Below are 18,260 nucleotides of genomic sequence, written 5' to 3' on the forward strand. Positions count from 1 at the left end.
CTGTTCATAAAGTGGCCACATGTTTGAACTGCTAATTGCCAAGTCAGCAGGCAGCTGTTATAATGTACAATTTATTTGCTTTTTTTAAGGTTTATCATCTAAAAACCATGACAATTCTGACTGTAGGGTGGGGTGTCATTGGGTGGAAAAGGTCTACTCAGCTGGAAGAGCAGAGATTAATAGATGGATCATTAGATGCATCTTACAGTACTATTCTGGTACAGTGGGTGTTACTTCTAAACAAAACATGGACTGAGTACCAAATTATAAATTTGGTACTTTACAATTATTTTACAATATTTTGATGTCAACTGAAGAGTAAGATTGTGAGGGCTCTTCCCCCTGCAGGAGGAATTAGATTTTTCCATCCAGAGCCCTGGACTTTAAAACCAGGGGCTGTGGGGAGCCAGCAGTAGCTTTATGGGGGTCTTTGGCAGAGGGAGAAGGGTTGGTCCTTCCTCTTTACACCCAGTCCTGGTACCTGCCACACCTTCAGGGCTCCCCCTGCACCCTGCCCCAACCTCACAGGCACTTGCCCTGTCTGTTCATCACCAGACTCACCCCTGACACCTTGAATGATCAAACACACACCCACCAAGTACCCTGGGACAGGTCCGTGACTCAGGGAGTGACAGCAGCCTGAAGTATCAAATGAAAGTGGTTATTTCACACCACTTTTACCCTGCCAAATCACAAACTCTCACAGTGCTTTGGGTTGGCACATGAAAAATCAGCTAACCCAACCTCCCTGCCATGGGCAGGGACATTTTCCACTAGACCAGATCTGTAGGATTATCCTGTGGGGATTTTCAGGGATATGACTATACAATACTCCTTTTTTTCCCTCTGCCTTCTTTTAGTTCTCTTACGAATTATGGTTGGGGTGAGTCAGTACAGTATTATCTCATTTTATTAGAAACTGGATTTATGATGTTGTAAAGGCAAGACTATTTTTCAAGCACTTGCCCACTCATAAAAGGTTGCGCTGCCCTAAAACCCTCTGCAAAGCACCAGAATATGCAGGTGATGGGGTCAGCTGTCCCAAAAAAAGCATCTCTTCCCCATCTGAGGTGGAGGTGGGAACCTGAGGAACAGGCAGACAGCTGGGGACAGGAACTCCCTCAACCACTGAAAGGTGAATTGTTCCTGCTGGTGAATCACCAGCTTTAGGTTTTAATGCCATTTCTGAGCCCTCCTGGTGTGAACTGAGCTCCATTTATGTCCCACATAAGCAGATCTTTGTATACATCCAGCCCATAGCAGGGAGGGCTCAATGCTGAGCTTTGTGGGGAAGTGCAGCCCGTTGTTGGGCACTTAGGGAGAGCATGAACTCACTACAGCTGAAAGGATCACTCTGAGGAAGAGGGGATGGGTGGGAATTCAGCAAGCCAAGCCAGCTTTCTGTGCTGGGGGAAAATCTCCAAGAGCTGTGTGTCCTTCTGACTGTTTGGCATCATTGTCACCGCTGGCTCCGGTCCCCATCCTCCCCTTTTTGCATCTTTTTGTGTTGCACATGGAGTCCCTGGCACGTTTCCCCAGCTGCCTGTGAGCCCAGTGCTCCTCCCTGCTGCTGGGCCAGAGGATGCTCCAGCCTCAGCTTCCTGGAGAGGGTTACTCCTGCAGGGGGGAGGCTCTGATCATCCCCTAGCATAGATAAACACCCCAAATACCACCTGCCATCCCCTAGGCATAAATAAACACCCCAAATACCACCTGCCATCCGTCCTCACCCTTGTCTCCTCATCCTTTCTGTGTTTTTAGCTTGCATGTTCCCCATGGGGAAGGACCTGTGGTCTTGTGTGACCATCAGTGTTTTGCAGACAATGAAAAAAGAGTGTTTTCCAGTCCTCTTTACTAATGCAAAATCATATCAATGAGCCTCTTTGTGCTGAAGAATTAGTAGAAGTGAAGGGTCTGGAGCACCAGGAAGGGCTGAGGGAGCTGGAAAGGGGCTCAGCCTGGAGAAAAGGAGGCTCAGGGTGGACCTTGTGGCTCTGCACAGCTCCTGACAGGAGGCTGTAGCAGTTGTCAGTCTCTTCTCCCCCATAACAAGTGGCAGGACAAGAGGACAGTCTTTAACCTCACGTTGTGGGTGTCTCATTCTATGGTGGTGAGGTTGGCAGTCCTGGAAAACCTCCTGAAGGAGAGGGGGCTGCCACTCTTCCTGTCAGAGGGAGAGGTTCTGTGCTATCAACTTCCTGCAGTCAGCCTGGAAAAGGGAACAGTCTCCTCTGCATGTGTGTGGATCCCAGATACCACCCCAAGTGCTACACATGTACACAGAACTAAATGCAGTGATTTTTCATGGGCAAACAAAAAACAGGGGGGGAAAAAAGATTAAAAATTGACATTGTAGATGAAAGCGTAAAGCGATTTATTTTCCGCAGTGGTGGAAGCTGACAGCTGAGCCCCTCAACAACCCTGGGCTGTTCTATAATGGAAGAAATCCTGTTGGTACTGACACTGTTCCTTTGCCTTCCAGCATGCACATCTCCGAAAGCCAACAAGAATTCTTCAGAATGCTTGATGAAAAGATTGAAAAGGTAAGGCACAGTAATGAGAGCATCCAGTCTCCCTCAGGGATGGACACAGCTTCATGGGTAGGACAGTGACCTGCCTGCTGCAGCCCTCTCTGTTCTCCATGATTTGGAGGGGTCTGGCCCAAGATTTCCCTTCCAGCTCCTTGGTTAGACAGTTCAAGTGCAAAGAAGACCAGGAAGGTGAAGAGCTTGCAGGAGGTACTGAGAGAATCGTTTGTTTTGTGGGAATGTCACCAGTCTGGGATTCATGGCAGGCTAACTCAGATGTTCAGGATGTCCATGCTGGGTAAATGGGAAGAGCACAGTGAGATTTTAGTCATTGCTGAGTTGAACTTTCATCTCATTGGGAGACAGCTGGAATGTTCATGCTGGGATACCTCAGGAATTCTTGCTGAATATTCTCAAAATAGCCACTGGTTGTGGCTGTAAGTGTGGGTAACCCTGCCCCAGGGCTGTGCCAGTGAAATAATGGTGCTGGAGATGTTTTGAAGGAGAGGATGAATAATTCTTTGCATATCTCAGCTGTCCTGAGAGCAGCTTTTGTGTGTTTCAGAAAGCTTTTAAATGACACGCTTGGCTTCTTTGTGAGGCAGCAGTGAAGGAGCTGGAGCACAGCTCATCCTGGGAGTGGCTGAGGGAGATGGGGGAGCTGATGTTCACACACCACTTTATTCTTTACACTGCCTATTTGGGAGTCATGCATCTTTTTTTAATACTTTGTATTAAATATTTGCTTCCTCAGTAGCAGTACACCGAGGAACTCATTTGTACTGAGTGCTGATTGCTAATCAGCAGTACACTGAGTGCTAATTTGTACTTCCAGTTTCAGACTGGGTATGAGGAAGCATTCCTTTGTGGAAAGGGAAGTCAGACACTGGAACAGGCTTCCCAGAGAGCTGCTGGATGCCCCAGGCCTGTCAGTGTTCAGGAGACTTTTGGACAATGCCCCTAACAACACGCTGTAATTTCTGGTCAGCCCTGAAGTGCTCAGGCAGTTGATGATTGTAGGTCCCCTCCTACTGAAATACTTCTAGCCTGGTCTAGTCTGTTCTTCTGTTCTTTTCTGTTCTATTCCATTAAGTTGTCGTGTTGGTTGTAGAGTAGAAGGGAGATTTTTACTTGCATGGCTCTGGACTTCTGCCTTTTTTGCCAGCACTCCTGCTCCTAGGAGTCAGAGTGCTGCAGTGGGTGCATCTTCTATTTGTCCCAAGCAATATATTTGTTACTTTCCTCTTAAAGAATAGAAATTATGAAAACAAAAGAAGCCATAAAGGGGAATAGTAAAAGTGAGGAGTCATAGATTCCTGAGAAGAATATTTATGTACCCAGTGTTTCACAGGGGTAAGATTTTATGTAACCTAATGCATTTAAAGGTAGAATTTCTACATATCCATAGTACAGCTATATCTCCTTTGAATAAATGCATTCACCCTATGAATATTCTGATTGCTTTTCCTGGACATCATCACCTTCCAGAATGTTGAGCACAGAGTCTCCACTAAAATGGATTTTCCAAAGATGTATCTTATCTGCAGACCAGACAATGCCATCAGGCTGTATGTAATTATGGATTTTGGTTAATTTTTGTTCCCGAGGTCTGTGGCAGGGCACTAACACCCTCATTCCCCAGCTGAGGTGCAGCTGACCCTGCCTCCTGTGCTTGAATCCCCTTTGAGATATTCCCAGGTGATCTCCAGGGCTAATCTATCCTGGGGATAATTTATCTTGGGGATCAGGAGATTGTCTGTTCAGAGGAAATCCACAGTTTATCTGTCAAAGAGACCCAGTTGCTGACAGCTGATGGGATTGGCAGGAGTTAATGTGCAGCTGAATGTAGGATTTGTGTTCCTTGGGGACCTCCCGTGCCTGGGGAAACAGTCTTCATTAGAGAAGTTTTGCGGTTTTTAATTCATCTTTGCTCAGAACGCATTTTTTTCCTAGGTGTTGACACAAATGCTAAAAAAGATTGGAAAATACAAGGGGTTTTGTCTGATCCTTAAACAGCATTTTCAGTCCCTTCTCCAGGGAGGTGGGGGACAGCAGTCAGACATTTAGAAGGATTGTATCAGTGGCAGCTGAAAAAGCCTGTGGATGTGTGGGGGGTGCTGCCTGTGGCTGGTGAGGTCCCAAACCTTGTGGTGTTCCCATGGTTACTGTGGCTGTTGGATTGGTGATGGAGACTCTGTGTGCTGTGCTGCAGAAACTCCAGCCAGGAGCAGAACCCCCTCAGCTCCACTGGGATCCCCAGGGCTGCTGGGTCACCAAATCCAAGTGCAGTGTACTTGCAGGGTTCCCAGTGAAGGAAGGAATGATGAATCTGACCCATGTTCTCAGAAGGCTAATTATTATTTTATGATATTGTATTAAAGAATAGTAAACTATACTAAAGAATACAGAAAGGAACAGACAGAAGGCTAAAAGATACTAAAGAAAAACTCATGACTTTCTCCAGAGTCCCAACACAGCTTGATCCTGATTGGCCAAAGAGTCAAAACAATTCACATGAAACCAATGAAACAACCACCTGTGGGTAAACAATATCCAACCACATTCCAAAGCAGCAAAACAGAGGAGAAGCAACTGAGATATTGTTTTCCTTTTTCTCTGAGGCTTCTCAGCTTCCCAGGAGAAAGCTCCTGGGCAAAGGGATTTTTCCAGAAAATGTGACTGGACACAAGTACTCAACAGCAGCTCTGACAAGTGAGCATTGGGCAGGAGCATTGCATGAGGGCTTGGAGCTGGCACAGCCATTCTGTGGAATAAAACTCATAAAACTCCTGCAGCCAGAGTGTGAAATGGAAAGAACACGGGCTGGTGTTTCGTCAGCTGCAAGCAGGAAATGTTTGTGAGTCCTGGAGATCAAAAAAAGCCTTATTGAAACAGTCTGGAGAGTTTCTCTGGAAGTCCTGCCCCCAGCAGTGCATTCCTGGCTGTCCCTGAAAAGCTCCACTGCCTCCTGCAAATGTCACCCAAAGATAAAAAACAGAATGTCATGAAGCATGGAGCTTCTGTCTACCAAAACTCAGTGTCAAAACACTGTGAGGGGGACATCTGCTCTGTCTCTGAGTGAGTCTGTCCCTGCTGCAGGAGCTGGAGCTGAACTGGCACGTACAGAGCTGCCTGTGGTGGTGGTAATGCCATTCAAGGGTTTGCTGGGAGGAGGAAATACTGGGGTGAGGGCTGGGGTAGGACTGGCTGGGAATGTGGAAGTCAGCCTCCAGCACGGGCTTAGGTACTGGTTCTGCTGCAGTCAGCCCAGTCCTTTGAGAAACATGAAAATTTGAGGTAAAAATACTCCCAAGACCTGATGAGAAGCCAGAGTCAGAGGTTAGATGGGAGCCTGGGAGCTGGAGGAGCTGAGCAGTGACAGCACAGGGAGTGTAGTTACTGTACTATGTGGTTAGAACATCCTGAGCTGGCAGAGACCCACAGGGACCCTGGAGTCCAACTCACAGCACAACCCCAAGCATCCCACCACGTGCCTAAAAGCCTTGTCCAAACACTTTCTGACCTGTGGCAGAGCATGGAGAGGAGAGCAGAGGGGAAGAGAAGGAGTTGGGTGCAGCACAAGGCCCTGAGTGGTGGCAGAGCAGGCTCAGAAATGTTCCCAACATCTGGCAGCAGCTGCAGTGAGTCCTCCTGGGGCTTCCCACTCACTGAGGTTATTGGGAATAGAGTCACAGGCTTTGCTTTGGGAGACAAAAAGCACCTGTGATCCAGAGTTCAGGGGGAAATGGAACAGAGACAGGCACTGGGAAGGAGGCAGCTCATCTGCTGTCAGCATTATCATCATTCATTGAAAATTAGCCTGAAATCACAGAAATATATTCCAGTGGAGGATGAGCAACAGGTAATAGCAGCAATTAAGCTCGAGGAGAGCGTTCCCCAGAGTAAATTAGAAAGATGTGGGTCAGGAGTACAAGTGATTTGCTTGACCTGAGAGATGAAGGCAGAAATACACAGAAATATGGCTTTGGAGACTAGAGAAGGAGGCAGGGAGTGACTGAACAGTCCTCCTAAAGGGATCTCTGCTGCTGCTGGATAAATCTGAGCTCTGCTGTGCCCAGCAGAGGAGAAATGGGCTCCACTGGCTGCAGCTGGGTCTGGGACAGTCACTGCACTCCTGTGGTGGGAAAAATCTGATTTTGAGCTATCAGCTCTGATTAAGAAGATAGAAACATGTCCTGATATCAGGTAATTTGTGTTGGTATTCAGGCAAGTAAATTAATGACCTGGGTTCTCTCCAATCTGATGGATCAAGGACTGATTTAGTCAGATGCTGCATTTGGACACACAAAGATTTGCTGTGTAACACACGATGAGGAATTAACCTGTCTCTCCTGAAGTTTCTCCAGACTTCGGTTGTTTTTTAATTCTTTCAACATCTCAAATGTATTTGGACCCTGATTCCATAGGGTCCAAATAAATGGACCCATGCAAATACTCCCTGAAAAGAGTGGCAGGACAGGAAGGACACAGACCTTTTGCTGGAGAGGGACTTGGGGCAAGGGCCTGGACACCATTTGAAAAGGGGGAATGGCTTTCCCCTGCCAGAGGGTGGGGTTGGATGAAATACTGGGAAGGAATTGTTCCCTGTGAGGGTGGGCAGGCCCTGGCACAGGGTGCCCAGAGAAGCTGTGGCTGCCCTGGATCCCTGGAAGTGCCCAAGGCCAGGCTGGATGGGGCTTGGAGCAGCCGGGGATAGTGGAAGGTGTCCCTGCCCATGGCAGGGGGTGGGATGGGATGAGCTTTAAGGTCCCTTCCCACCCAAACCCTTCTGGGATTCCATGAATTGCACAGAGTGGCCCAGAGCAGAGTTGGGCTCAGCCCTGCAAGCTCAAGTCCATTGCCTTGAAGGGGCCCCGTCCTACCAGAGCTTGCATGAAATAAATAGAAATAAAAATTAAAAGCTATAACATACCAAGTGCTGAGTGTGAAAAGTTTACCCATTTAGTGCTTGCCAGCAAAACCATCTTGATGATGGCTGTCCTGGAAAATGGCTGGAAAAGCAACTGCTGTCTCTGAATCCTGCATGGAGCAGTGCAATGGTCTGGAGGAATTATCTCCTTAAGTGTAATGTTATTACTGGAGGCTGTGGCAGAGTGTGTAGGCAGCTGCCTCCCTGCAGGAAATAGGATGAGGGGTAATGGAACAATTGACAAGCAATTCCTGGGATTATATCTGGGGATTGTACCCCCACAGGGGAAGCACCTCTGGCTTTGTGGTTCCAAAGGGACCATGGCAAAACAACCCTGGGCAGCTATACCAGAGGAAAGCCATCACTGGTCCCATCACCTTAAACTGTCTCCTGCATGGCTACAGTGGTTGTAAAAAATAATCACAATGCAAACATACTGTTGGGCAACAATGAGGTTAAAAAGGAGAAGAAGTGTTGCTGTGAGCCCTGATGGGAACCCCGAGCCCGGGACACGGTGCTGCCATCCCCATGGGGGTGTCACTGCGGGTCAGCTCGGTCTGGGTGGGTGTGCAGGGATTCCTCCACCATCCCCTCACCTGGAGCTGGGGGCAGAGCAGCCAGCCCGTGGGAAGGACGGCTGGAGCAGCTCCCTGCATCCCGTTAGGAATGCCGGGCATGGCAGCAGGGGGTGGGCACAAAGCAGCTCCTTCATGGGATGCAGGGAGTGCCCTTGGGAACGCCGTGGCACCGTGATTAGGCTGAAACTCATTAGCAAAGTGGATTGCTCTTAATGACTCCATTGATTTTTCCCTAACGAAATGAGGAGCGGACAAAAACCAGCGCAGCATGCAATGATTTGGTGCCGCCTCCCGTCCCTTCCGAGAGCTGTGAACAAAGGCAGCCTGATGGGAAGGGGCTGGGGCTGCCCAGCCGGGCCCCTCCGAGGGCCACTGTGTCCCCAGCCCCGCCAGCCCACAGCACAGAGGGCTGCTTGCTGCCCTCTCTCTCCATCCTCTGCCTCCCCTGCCTCCCCTCCATCCTCCTCCTGGTCCCTCCCCTGCCTGGCACAGTCCTCCGGCACAAGGGGCCATTGAGCCAGCTTGTTTATTGGCCTGTCACCCGCACAATGGGGAAAAGGCCTTTTTCCTGCCAGTTTTTTCTTTTTGTTCCCTAAAAGGATAGCATGAGCATCCCCTGGAGGGGAGCACTTTGGAGGTGCTGCAAGGGGAGAGATGGGGGGTGAGCCCTTCTGGTTTGGGTGCAGGCAGCAGGAAAAGAACATCAGGCTGCTCTTTAATTTAGCTTAAATTCACTCGTTTGGAAACGCTCATGCTGTTCTGTGGACATCCAGAAAAGCTGACAGTTGTGTTTTGAAACTGCAGAGGTGGGAGATGGGATTCCTCAGGGATTAGCTGGACTTGGAGGCACATAGTACAGTTCTCATCTTCCTCAACATAGTTCATTACACTTTCAATCATTAGAACTTATCAGAAATCACAGAATTGGAAGGGACCCACGAGAACCATTGAGTCCAGCTCTGACATGAATGGCCCATGCAGATTGAACCCACAACTTCCTTAGTCCATGGGTGGCCCATACATTCCTGTTAGGAGCCACCTGCTCCGTGCCTCTGCCTCCTCTGGATGCAGGAGCCTGCTCCCCTGGGCAGAATTTGACTGCCAGTCATGGAATTGTAGAATCAGAGAGTGGTTTGGGTTGGAGGGACCTTTAAAGGCCACCTGGTCCAAGCCCTGCAGCGAGCAGGGACACTTCCACTAGAGCAGTGTGGTTTCTGCCAGCTCTGAGCTGACCATTTCCCAGGAGGTGTTCCCAGGCCCCTCTCAAGCCCTGCAGCCTTTCACTGATCAAGGGATCATCTCCTCCAGCATCTGGCAGACATCCTCTGAAACAACCAACAGGCCAGAAATGGACATTTTAAAGTATTTCGCTGGATTGTGGCTGTAGCTGCCTTTCCTTATCGACCAGGGAGTGGCAGCCCCTTCTCTTGGATTTCTGGTGCAGCAGGGAAGGCTGTGACAGCAGGGCACTTTATTCTTTCCCTGACCTTCCTGAGCAATGCTGACCTTGTTACTGACAAAAATTTGGGGTGTAACATTTACACCAAAGCTGTGTTGGGCACCACTGGGACTCACTGCAGCCTGGGATCACCTGAGCTGGCTGGGCCACCAGAAGGGAGCAGATGTGTCCCTGTCCCCAGCAGAGTGCAGACGGAAATTACGTGTCTGGAAGGACCAGCCCAGCTCCTGGTGGCCTTCAGGCCTTGCTGGGAGGTGGTGTGGCTGTGCCATGGCTAGGGCTGGCTCAGCACGTTGGTTTGGAGCAGTTCTTGGTGTCCATTTGAGAACTGATGCACTTGGCAGCCAGGGAGCAAATGCAGAAGCTGGAGGAGTAGGAGGGGGAAAAGTGCAGGATGGATTTTCTTCTGTCAGATTTGGGTCTGCTTGGGGCTTTGGTAGCAGTGATGCCCACCAGTGCTGGGCCATGGGGCTCCCTCTTGAGCAGGTAAAGGGTGTGCTGGTAATGCCCTGAGCTCAGCCCTCAGTCACTGCTGCTGCCTCTCACAGCTCTGAAGCATTTTGGACAAAGCCTTCGTCACCACCAGCTCAGTCTCCTGGATTTGTCCAAATGTGGAGAAAAACTGAGAGATTTGTGCTTCACTGCAAAGAATTTCAGTGTTCCTTCTTTTTGAGTTACAGCTTTTAGTTCAAAAAATGTAATTTTTTCCCTTTCTTTCTGGGTCAGTGTTTCAGGGTCTGAGTTGGAATTTGGGCTGATGAGTCTCTTGGGGGATATTTTAACTTACTTAGGAAACCCTTCCTGCTCTCAGTGCTGGCCACAGGGAGTTGTCAGGGCACTGCACATTCCTGGGTCTGGGCTCTAGCAAAGCCAGCTCTGCAGTCCCACCATCAGCACTGGGACTGCAGAGACATTTTGGAGCCTTTGTTCCAGGTGTGCAGCCCAGCTGTGTGTCCCAAAACAACTGATCACTCCTACAAAACATCTCCCCCTTTTTTTTGTGTGTCTTTCTGGCTCTCCTTCTCCAGGTGCTCAGCTGGTACAGCCAGCACTCAGAACAATGGGAAATAGTCCAGAGGTGCAGGTTTTGGGTCCTGCATTTGAGGCACTTGTTTGATGCAAGATCCCCTTGGTGGTTTGTGCTGAAGAGCTCAGCTGCAGCTGGTTTGGAGCAGGGCAGCAAGGACAGTGGCTCCCAGCAGGTCCTTCCTTGCTGCTCTGCCGGAGCTGGGTGGGGAGGGATGGGATGTGCCTTCTCCAGGCCATCCCAAGGGGAATACCCAGAGAGATGCTGCTCCACACCTGTGTTTGGGATGGGATAGAAGGCACAACATGACTGGTCTGATAAAGAAATCCATGTTTTGTGGAGCTTAGGCTGAATCCCCTGTAGTACAAGCATAATTTCAATACAAATGGCATCTTTTGCTCTGGGGTTAAACTTCTGCTGGGGTTATCAGATGAGGGATTCCTGTTCACAGCAGCTGCCTTGTGTTGCTCATAGGATTACATGCTTTGTTGCTTTTGCCTCGGAGATTATCCTTTCACAACAAATCTCAGGGCTGTGTCCATCAAGGTGGAGCTTTACATAAAGCTGGTTTGTAAATCAGTTTGTTGGAGCCCCCCCTGGAATTCACTGTATGGGGGATGATGTTTATGAGATCAATAGTGACAGAAAGGGAAGTGCCTCCTATCCTGGTTTCCTGCAAATTCCCTGTGTCTGAGGTTTCTACTAGATGTGAGTTTAAACCCCCCAGGTTCAGAGAACTGCTCTCAGTAAGTGTTGCCTGGATTTATTCCTGTGTTCTTCTCTGAGTACCAACTGCCTGGCCTTTGTCCCTGCAGGGTCGTGACTACTGTTCAGAGGAGGAGGATGTCACATAGTGCCAGCCCTGCCCTCGCCCCAGGAGCACCTCCAGTGTAAATAGATCCAACCCAGCCTTCTGGATACAACCTTTGGGACGTCTGCTCGAGTGAACAGCACTCCATAACAGAAGAAGACCATTTCCACATTATATGCTCCATTCAGTTACAGTGTTTCCTAATGAACACATGAGGAATATTGCTAAGAACTCGTAAGGAACTGTTTTTGTTGCTGCTAGTTAAAACTTGTTGCAACTTCTCACTTTTTTCTGTGTCCAGATACGCAGCAAATCCTTAAAAGTTAATCCAAAAGACATTGTTGATTTTATTGAGGCTTCTGGCCTGTTTTCTATCAGATGAGGTAGTGTTATACCAAGCTTCCATAAGTGAACATCCAAGCATCTAAGAAACACCCCTGAGCTGTGTGTCCGTCCGTGGTGGGGCCAGAGTGCTTGTTAGTGCTGGTGATTCCAAGCTTTGGAGATGGGATGTTTTTGCCATGGCAGGCCTTGTTTCTCAGCTGAGAAGAAGCTGAGAAACTATTATCCATTAAAAGCATGTTATCACTGAAATACTGGAAGTGATACAGGAGCAGGAACTTGTATTTTAAGAGGAAAAAGGTTTCATTTAACAGGTATCTTAATCAAGGACTAAGCTTGCAGTATTGGCTTTGCTGAGCACGAATGGGAGTGTGATCACAATCATTTTGAATCTCTTTTTTTCTAAGAAAATAAACATTTTACTGTTTTTATGTATTCTTGTCTTTTACCATTCCTACAACACGATGTTTTAAGAGTCTGGGGACAAGGAAGACCAAACCTCTCCTCTGCCTTGATGTGTCCCGTGGATCTGATCTCTTAAAGCAGCTCTGTGCCAACTGGGGGGATGTGTTCTGTGTTCTGTAGAGTTTATTTTTCCATATTAAATGGAGAGGATATTACCTTCTCAAAAGCAGATGTAATATTTTTAACAAATGCTGTCATGAGTTAAAAAAAAGAAAAGGAAAAAAATACAGCTTTTGTATTTATTATTTCAAAGAAGATTGTTACCTGTGCTGATATTTTTTCCAGCTTTGATGCCATATGGGGGCAGGGATTGCACTGCACCCAGTGGAGGAGCTTTGTCAGTGTAGTTTGCTGTCACTGTGTTGATTTCATTTGTGGGATGGGTGTGCACCAGACTGAGGGTGCATTAACAGCATCTCCTAGGATGTGGCTGACACTTGAGTGGGACACTCAGCCCGAATATTGGCCATTTTTCCTGGGCTTTCTGAAAATCAGATCCCTCTAAAGGATCTAGGTCCCTCAAAGATCACCTGTGACCTCTGCAAATCTCTAAGTTACTGCTGGATTTCTTGACTAAAGAGGTTTCCCTGAATGTTGGCTCTGAGTGGGGCTGGGCAGTCCACATCAGAAGATTTCATTTCCCACCAGTACTGGAATATCTCCAGTGCTGTACCTGGAATATCTCCAGGAACCCCCAGCTCCCTCTGCTGCCATCCCTGCACTGGATTTACCCTTGGCTTTTGGGGATGGCAGTGGGCACAGACCTGGCAGTCGCTGCTAAGGGCTGGCTGTGAGCCCGTCCAGCAGCAGCAGCTTTCAAGCAGCAGCTGTGGGGCTGCAAATCACCCTGTTTCCTGAAGGCTGAAGCTCCTGTGAGCCCGTCCAGCAGCAGCAGCTGTGGGGCTGCAAATCACCCTGTTTCCTGAAGGCTGAAGCTATTCCTGAGCTCTGCAGGCTCCCCAGGCCCTGGCTGCCTCAGTCTGAGCCCAGTGGTTGCTGTGCTCCAGGATGCAGACAGCCCAGGAGCTTCCTCTGTAAAAGCTCAGTGGCAGGGTCCTCTATGGCATGTTCAGCTGTACCCTATTAATGGTCAAAAACCACCAGCCAGCTCTGATTTCCCTAAATCCTTGCTCATTTGAGCAGCTGCACTGGCCAGGGCTGTTCCTGGGGCTGTGCCATCTCTCAGTGCTATGGTGCCTTTGGTTTTTGTGATGAATTCTTCAAGGTGATGTCTCTCTCCTCCTGGATATTATTTTTTCCCATAATTTATGGAAAGGACCTGACCAAGCACAGTCACCTCTTGAGCAGGTGACTGTGCTTGGGAGAGCCGAGAGAGTGTGCATTTCAATTATTTAAAACACCTTAATTAATAAAGAGTCCTGGGGCTTGGTCCCTCAAACCCTTCTCTGCAAAGCCCTTTGGAAAGCTTTCCCAGTAGGGCAGCAGTGATGGGGCTGGGTCTGTTGCTTTGGAACATTTCCTTGTCCAGCTGCTGAACATCTTGTGTGTAAATGTCCCACAGAAACACGGTGTTAGACACATCATGGTCTTTCTTTCACCTCTTTGTTTTAATAATTCTTTTATTGAACATTTTCTTTGCTGCTGCTGGTGGCACTGGAGACCGGCGCTTCAGGGGATGTTTTGTGGGAGAGGAGAAGCAATTCCCATCTTACCTGTGCTCGTATTCCAGCCAGCAGCAGCTGCTTTAGCCTTCTGGATGAGTTAAAGCCTCCCTGCTGGACCTGTAGGTGGCAATTTTGGGAAGGCTGGGTGGGCTGGGAGGCACTAGGGTGGCCAGGAGGTTTGGAACCTGCTGGGATCCTTCCACCTTTGCAAAATCCTGGCAGATTTTGTTAGAAGTCTAAATATACGTGGCAGCTGAAGGTCTGTAATAATACAAGGGGATTACTCTGGCTGAAAATGCATCTCTCCTTGGAGCTCCACCTCCCCATTGCTTTGCTCTGCTCAAATACATCCAGCAGTGTGGAGAAGAGGAGGCTGGGAAGAGAAGGAGAACTTGCTCCTATCTGGCAAGCTGTGCTTGGCTGTAAATGGGATTTCAAGGTTCCTCTCAAAATGCCAGGGGAGTGATGTGAGCCCCAAGCTTCTCTTCAGGAGGCTGATGCAGTATTTCCTGAGCTCCACATTCATTGTATTCTGGGATCTTGGAGAAAATTGTGGTGAAGAGGTTTTGCAATCAACTCTCTTCCCTTGAAGTGCTTTCTCCTTTGTCCAGAGCCCTTTGAGCGGTGCTGGTTTTCCTCCTTGGAGTCTGCATTGGGAGGGGAACTGGGGAGCTGCTGCCCACCCCAGGCCCAGCCTTGGGCCCTGTTGTGTTCCTTGTTTAATTACTGGGAGTTCCACTTCTTCTGTGCCCCCTCCCAGCCCCTTCCAGAATTCACATGGATTTCTTCCCTTGCATTCAGTGAGGGGTTTGGTTCTTTTGAATTAGGTCTCCCTGCCAGGATCCAGCAGAGCCACCTCTGTGTCCCCCCCTGCCACAAGCCTTTGGGGCCACGGATGAGCCAACAGCTCCAGGCTGGCTCAGTGCACCTCTCCATGCCCTGTAAACAGCAGGAGCAGCAGGGCTTCCACAGCCCCAGAGATTTTGTAAGAGCACCAGGCTGGTGACTGGCCCCAGAGTACAGCAGGATTTAAACTCTGGATGATGAATCTGGAGCAAAGGAGTCCATGAAGCACCAGGGAGATGTGTTTGAACTCCGAAGACATCGCTGTCATCTCATGAGAATGGGCCTGGAGATAAATATTCTGTTCCCAGCTATTTTGGCTTTACCAGGTCTGTAAAACAGTAATTTCCTGTCACTTTCATTTGGAGTCAGCAATGACTCAACTCCAGATCAGCCTGGCTGACACACCAGACCTTCAGGATGGGAGAGCTGGGTGAGGTGTGTGTCTGTCAAAGAGCAGATGTCAGATGGGCTTTGCACAAAAAGGGTGGATTCCAGTTCCACCGTGGGGGTGGGACACTGGCACAGGGTGCCCAGAGAAGCTGTGGCTGCCCCTGGATCCCTGGCAGTGCCCAAGGCCAGGCTGGAAAGGGCTTGGAGCAACCTGGAGTAGTGGAAGGTGCCCATGGCAGGAGGGAACCTTGTTCCAGGTTGCCCATGGAACAAGATGATTTTAAAGGTCCCTTCCAGACCAAACCATTCTGGGATTCCATAGAACCAATGCCCTGACTCAGGTCCTTTGTGGGGTGTTGGGGAGTCTGAGCAACATCCCTGTGCTAAAGAAATATTTACCTGTCTGAGGCAGCCCCAGCCCAGGCGGGAAGTAAAGGCATTTGCACTCTGGAAAATCAAAAGCTTTGATCTCACCCAAGATCACTGTGTGGTACAGGCAATATTTAGGGTATTCACTGAGAAAGCACAGATTTATGGCACTTCTGCCAATGTGGCTTTGGGGAAGATGCTTTTGGGAGAACTGAACACTACCAGACCCTGCTTTGGGTCCTGGTACTGGTGGGCAATTCTCCTTTTTCAGGCTGAAATCTCTCTGTGTTCAGTTTCATTCTGTAGGAGTTCGGGGAAGAGGAGACAAGAAATGCAGGGATGTCTTTGGAAGGGCACCTTCTTTGCTTTGTTGCTGGGGAGATCAGACATCCAAAAAGTTGGGTAAGCCCTGAATGAAATTCCTTATTGTTACTGTGCTGTTGTGGCAAAGGGAAAGAGGCCCCAAGCTCAGGGTACTTCAAGATGGAAAAGTTGATGGAACTCAAAGATGTTCATGTCTTTATAAAAATAAATCATATTATTTTCTTTCAATTTAGCTGCACACATCTACCCATGACATCCAGGGAAATGCTCACTTTGAAGATGGGAGAGTCGCCACCATCATCCTCAGGATCATCATCTTCATCATCAACTGTGAGACTGTGAACCTTCTTCACAGAAGCCAACTCCAACACCAGCCTCAGGGACACCCATGGCAGCAAAAGGAGAAGCCTGTGAATTCTTCCCTCTTGAAATGACTCCCTTTCTCCTCCCTGCTGCTCTGCCATCCCAGATGGAGCCTGGCACCCTGGAGCAGCCACCCTTCATCCCTGCAGAGCAGCCCCTGCTAAAGCCTTCGAGGTGTGAGCTCAGTGGAACATTTATACATTTAATTCTTTTAATTTATCTGTATATTGAATTAAATTTTGAGACAAAAAGTTCTCAAGAGCGGTTGCTGCGAGAAGCTAGAAAGCTCCATGTGGGAACAGAGCATATTCCTGGGGTTTTGGCATTCTGCTTTTGTGTCTATTAATAATCCCCCGGAGTGAGTCATATGGAGCTGCATTTATTCACTGACTCGGAGAGAGCTGCTACCCAAAATAGCAGCTCTGTAATTTTTTATGATGCTGTAATGCCAGTGCAGTGAAGATTGACATCATTTGAGGGAGATGCTCCAGCCTGGCAGCCAGAGAACCCGTGTCCAGCCCCACAAGGAACGTGGAGAGCCACGTGCTCCATTACATAAAAGAGCCAGAGAGCCAGCACGGGGTGGAGATGCCTCTTCTGTCCTCACCTGAGCCTCTTTTCCCCAGATTTCTTCCCCTTTTTAGGCCTTTTTAAGCCTTTTTTGCTCATTTTCTTCAATCATGAGGAGCACTGGGCCAGAGGATGAAGAGGAAATGGCTTTTGCTGCAGAGAGGAGCCTCAAGCACGTCTCAAACCATCAACCTGCCTGCTAGGAGGTCCATAGGGAAATCTTGAAATGCATCAAATTCAGCATCACCAGCTCATCCTTTTCCTCACCCACGTTGCTGCTCCGTGTCCCTCCCTGAACCCCCGAGTGTCCCCTGTGCCCAAAATCTGCCAGCTCCTCCCCAGCCCCGTGTTCCTGACTGATGGCAACCCCAGGCAAAGGGCAGAGAAACGCTGGGGCAGGGTTTGGGCTGGGCTTTGTAAGGATCAGTCTGCTTTTCTGGATTGCTTCTCATTCTCTGCCCTGCACTGCTGCCATCAGGTCTGTCCTGGAGTGGCAGCCAGTGGGGCATCCAAGACATCCCAGGGTGGCCCCACTGCTCCCCAAAAACACCTCTGGGTACCACTCAGGCTTTTTGGCACAATTCTGGCTAAAATTCCTCTGCAGGAGCCCCAGCCCATCACTGTGCTCTCCACCAAAGCATTCAGAAAGACGAATTTGCCAGTGCTGGGCATTAATAGCCTGGGTGAACTTTTGCAGTGTTTTACAGGCTCCCTTCCAGCTGGAAATGTTTATTAACATTACCTTTGCATGCAGCACTTGGGGAGAAAAGGGAACTGCTGCCACAGCAGCCTTGAGGCAGTGTGACTGATGGGATGAGCAGCAGCTGTGGCTCAGGTTTGGTCAGAGCAGCTCAAGTGCTTTGGGTGAAGGGTGTCACACCTTTGGGGGACCTGCGTGGAAGATGGAATGTGACAGTTGAGCTACAGACCCTCAATACAACCACTGGCATAAATTAATGAATATAGTCTTAATAGGAGGGGTCAGGACTTGGGGTCCCTTGTTTCTTGAAGGGGGAGAAAGGGACTTTGCTCCAAGATACTCCAGCCCCTAAGCCCTGCTGTTCCCAGAACACAGAAACAGTAGGCTGAAGGAATTTAGCACTGCCCTAGCAAGGCTGGCAATGATTTCTACTTCACATCATGAACACTGCTCAGCACCTGAACAAGGGCTTGAAGTTTTAGGGCTCCTGCATCTTAATCCTAATTTTCTTAATGCTAACTTCCAGAGAGGAAAAATTTCCAGGAGTAGAGGTGGTGGAGGAATGCTCATAACAGAGGATGGATGAGGGATACACCCCTCAAAGACTCACCTCATCAGGCCCAAGGGAGACCTGGTTTTTTCATTCTAAATATAACAGATGCAGCAGTCAAAATGAACTTTTGAGGGTCTGGATTCTGGATTTTAAGCATAAAACACTAATGCCCAAGTCAGAGAAGAGAGGTTGAAATAGTCATAAAGATAACAGAAGTCAAAATGAACTTCTGAGGGTCTGGATTCTAAGCATAAAACACTAATGCCCAAGTCAGAGAAGAGAGGTTGAAATAGTCTCATTAGATCTGGTTGCTGAGAGCCTGTCCAGTTTCATTTCTAGACTGAAAAGTGGTGTTTTGGTTATTACAATACCTCTTTCCC

General features: G+C 48.8%; 1 protein-coding gene and 1 long non-coding RNA gene across 3 annotated transcripts in view; both read left to right on the top strand.

Annotated features, from left to right (window-relative positions):
- The window catches only part of CUNH1orf21 (chromosome unknown C1orf21 homolog), a 105,899-nt gene extending 93,789 nt beyond the window's left edge, over positions 1-12,110 (top strand). For both annotated transcript variants that reach the window (XM_039726217.1, XM_039726219.1), the window contains exons 5-6: positions 2,483-2,543; positions 11,338-12,110. In XM_039726217.1, coding sequence (XP_039582151.1) covers positions 2,483-2,543; positions 11,338-11,376 — 100 coding nt within the window. In that variant the 3' untranslated portion in view covers positions 11,377-12,110. The remainder of the gene's footprint in view (positions 1-2,482; positions 2,544-11,337) is intronic.
- A 3,432-nt stretch (positions 12,111-15,542) lies between these two features.
- On the top strand, positions 15,543-18,255 carry LOC120510422. Its single transcript, XR_005629476.1, has 3 exons — positions 15,543-15,772; positions 15,928-18,068; positions 18,164-18,255. It is a non-coding gene; the product is annotated as an uncharacterized LOC120510422 (long non-coding RNA).
- Positions 18,256-18,260: the final 5 nt, after the last annotated feature.

This window comes from Passer montanus, unplaced genomic scaffold, assembly GCF_014805655.1.
Source record: "Passer montanus isolate IOZ18808 unplaced genomic scaffold, ASM1480565v1 scaffold58, whole genome shotgun sequence".
NCBI classification, from domain to species: domain Eukaryota; kingdom Metazoa; phylum Chordata; class Aves; order Passeriformes; family Passeridae; genus Passer; species Passer montanus.